This window comes from Sphaerodactylus townsendi, linkage group LG09 (assembly GCF_021028975.2).
Source record: "Sphaerodactylus townsendi isolate TG3544 linkage group LG09, MPM_Stown_v2.3, whole genome shotgun sequence".
NCBI lineage: Eukaryota > Metazoa > Chordata > Lepidosauria > Squamata > Sphaerodactylidae > Sphaerodactylus > Sphaerodactylus townsendi.
In genome coordinates this window covers 54,583,455-54,593,725 of record NC_059433.1, presented here as the reverse complement: position 1 = coordinate 54,593,725, position 10,271 = coordinate 54,583,455, and the positions used below count along the sequence as shown (strand labels likewise).

General features: G+C 41.8%; 1 protein-coding gene across 3 annotated transcripts in view; it reads right to left on the bottom strand.

The window, feature by feature from the left end:
- Nucleotides 1–1,931: 1,931 nt before the first annotated feature.
- Nucleotides 1,932–10,271, bottom strand: part of RGS20 (regulator of G protein signaling 20) — a 52,814-nt gene continuing 44,474 nt past the window's right edge. For all 3 annotated transcript variants that reach the window (XM_048507764.1, XM_048507765.1, XM_048507766.1), the window contains 4 exons: nucleotides 8,624–8,772; nucleotides 5,581–5,664; nucleotides 4,843–5,077; nucleotides 1,932–2,870 (listed from right to left, as the gene is read on the bottom strand). In XM_048507764.1, coding sequence (XP_048363721.1) covers nucleotides 2,682–2,870; nucleotides 4,843–5,077; nucleotides 5,581–5,664; nucleotides 8,624–8,772 — 657 coding nt within the window. In that variant the 3' untranslated portion in view covers nucleotides 1,932–2,681. The remainder of the gene's footprint in view (nucleotides 2,871–4,842; nucleotides 5,078–5,580; nucleotides 5,665–8,623; nucleotides 8,773–10,271) is intronic.

Genomic DNA, 10,271 nt, shown 5'->3' with positions numbered 1-10,271 from the left:
TGACTGCAGACTTGTTTTTTAAACATGATGATTACATTACACTTGATGTACTATTTGTACTTATGGAGTAACCTAAAACAAGAATTTGAAAGGCACGAAGTCCTCCATATTGGGTGTGGAAAGTCTGAATTGTTCTAATCTGACATGCTTGTTGTGACCTACTTCAGTCATTTGCATTGAGGAGTAGGTGCCCTTTTTACTTTTCTTATTAATGTTCTCTACATGCTGAGTTCCTTAAGAATATTTGGGAGTTTTTTAGCAATGGGCTCCCTTTGTGTTTGGATAACAGGAAAATATTGGAGTCGGTGCTAGTTTTGGCTGTGGTGGTTACCGTTAATCTTCAAATGAGATTATATGTTAATCAGACTTAACTCTGTATTTAATGATCTTAGGCATTAGGCTATTTTTAATGGAACAATTCTTTTTGCTGTATTTACTTGGTTAGAAGTTGTTGTCAGTTACTGAACACCCATACCTTTTAATCTGAAGTTTTCAGTTTTGTTTACTATTTCCTAAACCAATTCAGAACTTTAGCTGTGCCCCTCAGAAATATTACATTCCACTGCCTACAGATGAGTGAACACTAAATTTTCACACCCCACCTATTGCCCCTCCCCTACTTTCCATTTCCCAAATGATTCCAGTGACATAGTAGCAAGATCACGAGAGAGAAACTCTGGTTTGCCTCAAATTGCAGATATAGAATTGTATGCCGCTAATGTTTCTTGTTGGGTTCAAATGACTATAACTGGTATCATTTGTAGAGGAAGGTGATGGAGCTTTTAGTCACAGGTGACATTGCTGATAATATACGCTTTGTTCCAGTTCTTCTCCCTTGCTACTGTGTGATGACACAGCTCATTATTTTTGTAAGGGGTTATGGAAAAAAAAAAAAGAAAAACACCTCCAGCATGATGCATTGAATAATCAACTAAATTAGTGTGTATATGTATTTTCTCCCACTGGGGAGGAGTCTTGGTTATTGTTTTTTTTTTGTACTGTTCACATGGGAATATTAATAACAAGGTAGAACAGAAAAGCAACTTGTAGCTAGCAGCCTGCAAACTATTTTAGACTTGGTGGTCCCTTGCAGTTTGAGACACTTTATTCTGCAGATCTATTGAAACGGCTATTTATTTTAGAAACAGATCTTAATCTGAGATAATCTGGTACACATGGATTTTATCTGGACATAATGAAGAACAGTATGGTTAAGAATGCGTGGAGTGTTTTGCCCTTATGTCCATATAATGATATGATTCCCCTATACACATAGGATTAGGTTCTAAGGTTTCCAAATCAGTGTGTCTACTTTCAAAGCAGACTTGATCTGTGACTTCTTTACATCTGCCTGCTGAAAGGAGTAATGGTTGATGTGTTTGGTTGTGGATAAAATCTGTCTGCTGTTAAGGGTCTTCGCAGTGATGTGTGTCCAACCATGCAGTTCCACATTTTTTAGGTGGCAGGACTTCAGAAACAGCTAAGTGATGGTTTAAAGTGGGAGGGCTGAATTTTTGGAAACTTCCATCCTCTCTTAAGAAAACAGGACTTTGGAATATATGACTGGGTACAGACCAATGCAGATATATATTGTGAGTCAGGCAGTGTGTTTAGGAAAATATCCATTTGCAGTTAAAACAAGAGACTGTTAATGTCCTTAGCCTAGCTGTACAGAGAAATATTTTAATTCCTCTCTTAATTTGGTTGGAACTAAGCTATTCAGATCTTCTGATTGGTAGACATATACAGAATAATGGTAGCTGCAGCACCAACTCTGAACAATATTGCAAGTAAGATTGAGTAATACATCTATGTGTATCTGTGTGTACCCTGTTGAAGGCAGAGAATTCCCAGCTCCCATCCCTTATCAAAGTAAGTTCCCATCCCAGCTCCCTTCCCTTATCAAAGTTTGTCTAGAAATACTAACAATGTACTTTTAAAATACCTCCTGGTATTTTAATACACTTTACAAGCAGCATTATTCATAACAACCAGTGCCTTTCACCTGTTTATTTGAAAAAAAAATTGTTTTCTTCGCCTTGCTGACATTTAACATTTTGCTCATGTCCAAGTAGGTGTGTGATTCACTGTACATTTAAGACCAAGTCTCACTGACTATAATCACTAAGGCTCAATCTGTGAAGTTGGTTATGAATGCCAGGTGGGGAGAAAGATTACAGTTTAAGGAACATGTCCAGTACCCTTTGAATATTCTGCACTTGCGTATATTTGTTGTGACATCAGCCATATCAAATAATTTCTGATGGTTTGAATACAGAGAACTCCCTTCTAACTCAGACATGGAGTAGATAGTATAGTTAAAGGTGAATCTATATGTAAACCTGATCCCAACTGTTCTGTATCCTCACAGTGGATGTACAACATGTAGTTTAAATGCTGAGTGATGAGAAAATGGCTCTATAATTACTGACAAGCCTATTTTCTTATAGTTTTTACTGATCTTAAAACTATTCTTGAGTATATTTTTAAAGTATGCATGATTCCTTTATTCTCTGCCACTGGCTCTCACTTGACAAGACGCTGCAAATAGCTAGAGGTTCTGGAAACTTCCATATTTAGAACATTTAGAGTTATTTTCAAGTAATGAACTCATCAATTCTAAATTTTATGTTCGGGGATGATAGTCCAGAGTATCACCTGTGTTTCAAGCACACTAATTTCTATGCTTCAGCAGATTTCTCAGAGACTGACTGAACCAAGTCCTTGTAAACAGCAGAGTTCATAAACCGTGGGTAGGAGTCTCTGTGCATTAAAGTGTAAATCTGGAGTTGAGCATCATCAAAAGTATGTTGTGATGGTTCTAGCATATTCCGGTTGATAACTTCTCTTACCCTGGAGTCCAGGCTTACCTATAAATAAAGAAAGCATTTGTTAGTGTACAGTAACATCTCTTTCTGTCCTGCAAAAGTGGGGCAGGAGGCTGTACAACTGAATACATCTACATTTCATTCTTTGATCCATTTCAGCCTCTCTCATTGAAACCTAAAAGACATAATGTGTTTTCTCCCTTGTGATCATCTTTTTGACTTATACATTACTTTTTAATTTTTTACATAGAATTAAAATCAAACATAGTCATTGTGAAGCTTCATACATTTGTATCGTTCTATTTTGCAACATTGTAAATTCCAATCATAGGCGGTTTCCGCACAGCCAAGGGAGAGATCCTGCATCGGCATTAATCATGCCGATACAGGCTATGGGGCCAGTTGCACAAATGGCCCCATGGGATGCGCAGCAGTGGGAGCAAGCTCCGCACAGCCGCATATTCCCCTCCCCGGCCCCAAACACCTCCTTACCTTCTTCTGGCAGCCACGTCGCTCTGAGGAAGGAAGGGGACACGCCCCCATGGCCACAGCAATGGCTGAAGCATCGGAGACCAGGGGGCGTGTCCCCTTCCCTCCTCGGAGCCACGATAAAGCTACGTGGCTGCCAGCAGAAGGTAAGGAGGCGTTTGGGGCCGGGAAGGGAAGGGGAAAACGCCAGCTTTTACCCACTGCCATTCACATGGCAGCGGATGGAAGCCGGCGTTTGCAGGAAAACTCGCTCCCCAAGCGAGTTTTGAATACACCGTTTTGGCAGGCACAGAGCGCTGCTGCATCGATTTGGCAGCGGCGCCTGTGCGAAGGGTCCCCGGTGTTTTACTGGGCTGAAGCCATTGCTTTCAGCCCGTGCAGAAACCGCCCCAATTTTTGAGGCACAAGAAATTAAAATACAGGCAAAATCGTTTATCCTTATCCACATTTTCTGTATACATTCTAATTATACAGGTCATTAGTTTGTATAATTGTCCAAGCGCTCAATTAGTATTATCCAGAAAGGCTTTCCATCGGCATACTCTTTTTCACAGGTGGAAGAAAAAAAAACCCCTATGGTAAAATAATTTTAAATCAGATCTGTATAGATTGTGACCAACCAAACCGAGTGCAGCCCACCAGCTTTTTATGGCATGTGAACCAGAACAAATGTATCTCCTGTCTGGGAGCCAGAAAAGCAGTTGCAAAGTACTGTAAACCTGCACAGGAAGGCAGCTAATTTTCTTCTGACAGTAGCCAGTCTTACCTCATGGGATGCTATTCTGAACAATATTCTGTCATTCCCATAATCTTTCTGGGAGCGCAAGATCTGCAGCTAGAAGGGAGCAATCCTTCTCCCCTGCCTCCCATGAGCAAAACCTCATGGGCCGACTATCTCAGGCTCCTATTTTTGCTGGCTGCTTGTGTCAACAAAAATAGAAGGGGAATCCATCCAACCCCCCTGCTTACCATCCAGCCCCATAGCAGCTGGATGGACCTCCCAGCACCTCCAAGGGGCTGCCTTCAGTGGAGCTGCCTTTTCTTTCTCAGCAGGTGGGAGCACTAAGGTCCCTGCCAGGAGCCACCTCCCCTCCCCCTTCTTGGTGGGCAGGCATACCAAGGCTTCTGCTGGGAGCTGCCTTTCTGTTACTATTTTCCTGAATGAGAGCTGCCGCTGCCACCAGGTCCAACACAGTTCCCGGGCTATGCTGCTGCCAGTGACACTCTCAGGTAAATGCATTCCCTGAAGTAGGACAGAGAACACTTTCTTATTTGGCCAAAAGTTTTTACACCACCACCACCCCCCTTAAAAAAAACTTCTTCGATTTTTCTGCAGACCCACATGTGGGAATTAGATACATAGATACCCCAGACGAAGTCTCAGGTCTATTGCCGGGGTGGGGGTGGGTGGGGTTAAAGCTCATCACTCGAAGTTTTCTCTTCATAGGTTAATGATGTACAGTGTACTGTGCTGATGTTTATTTCTGTCAGTTCATTTCAGTCACTTGCAAGAAGGGATACAAACCTCTCTTGGAGAAAGGATAGAAATATAGTCTTCATATATTAGCCTTGCTTTCTCTTCAATTCTTTTTTTGTTGGATTCTCGCTTTAGTTCCTCACAGGCCATCCAGAAAAGCATATTTTCCTCACTGAATTCTGTTCGGAGGAACTCCCTGAAAGCATTTCTTCCTGCTGGTGTCCTCATTAACTTGTCAAATGATTGACCCCAGGCGTTGACATCTTCCAGAGTAGGAGTTGAGCTTGTGCAGGAAAAAAGAAGCAGATAGCTAGCATTATGAAGGTAAAATCTGAGACCACGTTGAAGGAATACCAAGGAACAACTTCAGGTGCATCTTGCCCCACCATCTGGATATGTTCAGAAATCCCCAGCCAATAAGTGATAAAATTCTTATCACTTGCAGAGTTACGATTGGATGTAGTGATTGGATGTAAATGAATATATGTGCACTGAAAGACATGCACCTTGGCAAGTTGAAGTGATGGGAGGGCACCAGCAGGGGTGTTTCTGTTGTTAAAAGAGCAAGGTAGGAATGATTACACCCGGTTTCCGTACCTTACTGCAGCCCCACAGGTTGCATGACCCACACATGAAAAACAACTGCTTGCATAAGCTTTTCAGAAGTATTGGGAGAGCCAGGAAAGAACTGCATGAGGAAATGTCTTCTGCTGGTGCCTTGTTAGAGCTAACCCAGTACATCAAGCATTATCTTTTCTTTTTTAAGTTTCTGTATTGGTTTATTACCTTTCTTCACAACTTGGAATGGAGTGTGTTCTAAGTTCATGGGATGCCGCTCTTGTTCTCTCATCTTGATTCCTAACGGTAAGACTGCAAGGTAACAACACAAATCTGATCATATTTGAATCAGTATATGTATAATGTTCAATGTGGACACTTAAAGCTAGAGACAGGAGTCAGAACAGACAATTCTAATCTTTCTACAAAGCTAAAAAAGAGCTAGATTTGCAGAAAAATCTGAAACAGACAGAAATGGAAGCAGTGCCTGTAGCTTTAGAAAACAAATGCCTTCAGTGGCCATTGCTAAGCAACCACAACAGTACTGCAGTCCTTCAAGGCTTGGTTTCTGTAAGTAAAAGACAGAGGTCAGGGCCCTTTTCAGGCATAAGGATGGTGTATGCATTTGGATATGGATAACAAGCTCTTTTTACAGAAGGGTAGATCTATTCAGCAAAAGCATCTTTATTACAAAATTGATACTGTGAACTAGGCAAAATGCCATACAAAATTACACAAGCCATCCGTGTTCCTTCTCCCCTTTGAAAATGTGTGCTGGTTATATTCTGCAAATGGTAGCTGTGCCCACTTAATTTTGAAGTCACCGAAGAAAAACCATTCATTATAATTACAAAAGGAAGCATGATCTAACCTAAAATGCAGATGGAAGTTTGGGGCAGAAGTTGTGGCTTCAATAACAAAATCCCAGCTGGAGGCATCCCCCTTAAGTTTCCTAAAATGATTTATTTTTCAAAGATTTTTGAGCACTGGAAATTCTGTAGTTGCAATGCTATTTCTGTTCTTATGCATAATTTCTTCTTTGTTATTCATACAGGTTATTTGATTAAACACTTTCTATAAATAGGGTTTATAAATAGAACATTAAATTGCCGTTTGTTTCACATTTCTTGCTAACAGAAAAGTTATTCTGAGGAGTAAGTGGTTTTAGAGGTAACAAAGGCTGTTCTGCTTAAAGCTTGTCCCCAGGCTCCTATATGGAAGCAGTAATTTTAGCATTCAGTTGAGGTTTTTACCTTGCTCATTATACTTGTCAATCTAAAGAACATGGGAGAAAATATTGGGAATTCCATATTGTAGCTAAAGACTGAAAATAAAATATCTATCATCTGAAAATGTGTTTTTCTTTCCATTTTGTCTGAGAAGCGGAAATTAGAAATTAGGATCCAGCTGCATTTCAAATCCCAAGCTTGATAACAGTGTTTGAGAGCTGTTCGTACCTAAACAGTCACACCTTGAAATCTTGGCTATGTCAGGATCTCACCAGTTATCTTGGCTATGTCAGGATCTCATCAGAAAATAACTTCCTCCTTGACTCATTTGTTGCTGTCTTAAGTCCATCTGTTTTAGGATGCATGTGGTCTGCATGCTGGAGAGAAGTTGTAAACTTTGCATGCTTAAAACACTTGTATAATAGGCATGTTTGCAATTGTAAATTTCCAGCCATCTGGGACAAAAGAAGGACTTCTTGTTTGTGGTGATTCTTTTCAACATCTACATGCATCCCCTGGCAAGTTTGGTTCGGAGTTTTGGGCTGCGGTGTCACCAATAATAACCTTGGACAGCTGGAGAGGGAAGAACTGGGTGGGCGCCCCTGCAGCCCTGGGGACTGGCTCTGCTTTTTGCCTCTTGCACCTGCACTGGAGTGCCCAGTCCTGTCTTCCCCAGCTGCAGAGGGAAGCCCGACTGGGAACCCCGGCAGCTGAGACCCAAAGAAACTGGCGTCCCAGCTGCTGGGCTGGGAAGAGGGACTGCTGTCGTCTCCCCTTCTTGCCCAGCAGCCAGATGCCAGAGAAACGGGTCCTGGCTGCTGGGCTGGGAAGAGGGGCTGCCGTCAGCTCCCCTTCCTGCCCAGCAGCTGGGATACCAGAGAAACTGGCGTCCCAGCTGCTGGGCTGGGAAGCAGGGCTTACTCGAGAGTAAGTGGTACTCTGCACCAGGGGGCGCCTGGAGGGGTTTTTGCCTCTGACTTCACCTCTACTTTGCCTGAAGAACTTTGCTTACGCACTGAGGACTTCTATTATATTTTCTAACCTGTATTTCTTTTAATAAGTAACTGTACTTTATTGTGCATCTGGAAATGCACCTTATGACTGCGCGTTTTTAAAGCTACTATTTTACCACTTTTCTTTTAAATAAAAAATCTTAAAAATTCACTTAGTATTTTGAGTACTGGTTCAGAACCCATGGCTTGGCATTGCTACCACCCCAAAGGCCTGGACAGGTCTTTGACAGGAGGTCATTCAATTTCTGCAATTCAATGCAATAAAGATCAAATGGATGCAGAAATTTGACAACCCAACTGGTGCTGCATGATTGAGCAGCCCTTCAGACTTTGCATTTGTTTAGCTATTTGGTTAGCCTTTATAATCTGAATAGTAATGTGGATAGAGCACCACGTGAACTTGTATTTCTACCTGGCTTTCTCCATGGATGAAGCAACCAGAGGGTGAGACTACAAACTACCTTGGTCACTTGAATCTCTGAAAGTTTGCTTGACATGCTGAAATACCTGCTGAATGAGTGTACTCTGCGCATCACTGAAATTATGAATTACTTTCTACTGAGTCACACTCTTGGTCAGCCTGAGTATTTTCTATTCCAACAGGTACAGAAGATCTTGAAGTCCACTGAATCCATCCAAAGTCTTTTTACTTCCCAAGGTTTTAGTGGAGATGTTGGAGATTGAATCTGCGCTTCACATGCAAAGCACCAACTATCCTCTCAAAACGAGTACACTAAAAAGGCACTTGAAAAATATGGCTAACCTGTCAGGGTGCATTGCAGCAGAGAAATGCATAGTGTCTGAATGATCCTTTTTCTATTTTCCCCCCTTTCTGATGCTATTTAAATCCCGTTTCATATATTCTTCCCCCCGCCCTTTTTTTCACCTTAAGACCTACAAAAAGAAGCTATGCAAAGGGTGCCTGGTCTTTCCACTATAACTGCCTAATCTGGTACCCAAAGAAGTACCTGTGTATGTTCCCATGGTGACTAGCTGTGATGTCCCTGTGAAACTTTGAGTATGACATACCAAGAGCAACTGCAACAGCAGCACCAACAGAAGCAGCAGGCATTGGAACCTCGGTTTCCTTCATCAGGCTGCCCCTGCATGGAGCTTGTTGTCTCCTGGGCCACAGACATTTGCCGCTTCCGCATCTCCATCCGTTCTGATCCCATGGGCTGCAAGAGGAAAATGAGGAAGGAAGTTAGTCTGTGGGGAAAAAGTGAAGCAGGCTGTTTCATTCACGATACTGGCATTCAATGGCTTTTTCTAGGTAGAATTAACTTTGAGCAAACAGAATGCTGGCCGCTTGATTTGTATTCATAATTGGATGAGGAAAGTTAGAGCTCCTACATCCCGTACGGTTATATCATTTCTTCGAACTTCCAAAGTGCTTTATACTCATTGGTATTCATAAAGGGACACAGCAGGGGAAATAGGAAACATATCTAAAGTATGCATGAAGCTTCACCATATCTCCGACGCTATCTCCTGTCCAAGGCAAGACAGCAAAGGACTAGAGGTTGAGAACTTCCTGCTTGCCAGAGAGTTTTCTGAGCACTGCAGCCAGAAGCATGCCTCTGTGAGCACCCTCCTTCCTGTGCACAGTTTGAAGCAAGAAGAGAGTGGGAAACTGACTGTAGGAGAAGCCTGACAAACTGTCAGCTAGGACAACATGAAGAATGGTTTGTCTGGAATGGGACATTCTCATGAGATTATCTGTGACTCCAGAGACATTCACAACCAACGTTCTTGCATTTTGCAACTGCAGGAAGACCTTCCGTTGAGTTCTGAGGCTATGTGCCAAATAAGACATTTGAAAAAAGATAATTATTCACAGACATTTTTGTTATGGGCAGAAAGTGTAACTTTGACATTTCAGACTAGTGGGGGACAGGATGACCCCTGGCACCTGTGAAATGTGGGGGCCGGAGTGTATTGAAAGCATATCTGTCCCCTTTTTTAAAAAGTGTCTCCCAACCCTTTGTGTAGATTCCAACACAAACATCTATTTTCATACTTCCATACAAGCTCAGAGGTACCACCACTGTGCAAACACTCAAGAAATCACTCTGGAACAGCAGTGCTTTGAAAATGGGATCAAAATATCTTGGGAGCTCTTGCAATATCAGAGAGGATGTGGTAGAACACACACTGAAACTAATCACTTAGAATGGCATGACATTGAAAGCAAATATGGTGTAGGGGTCAAAGTATCCAATTAAGGAGATGCTTGTTCAAATCTGCACTCTGCCACGTAAGCAGATTAGGTGCCAGTAATGCTCAACTTAATGGCGTAGTTGTAGGGATGAAATAGAGAAGGTGAGAAGAATGTTGTCTGTTGCTTTAGGACCCCACTGGGGACAGAAGTGATTCCTGTCTTTTGGAATTAATCTCTGCGTGGTGCAGCTGGTTCAGCCAAAAATGGCCCTGATGCCAACAAGTTAACCAGGTATATATTTATCATAAAGTCATACTAGCAAACACATTCTTTGCATAGTTCAAATATTACATATTTATTTCAGTGCATTGCTTCTACAAATATTCCTCGACTTCTCAATTCTAGATAAGCAACATGGTAGATTTATTGATATTTTCAGTTTATCAGGCTAATGTTATTTTCCCCCTATTTTTTACCATGTTATTTGTACTTTATAAGGTAAGAAGCAGAAGAGTT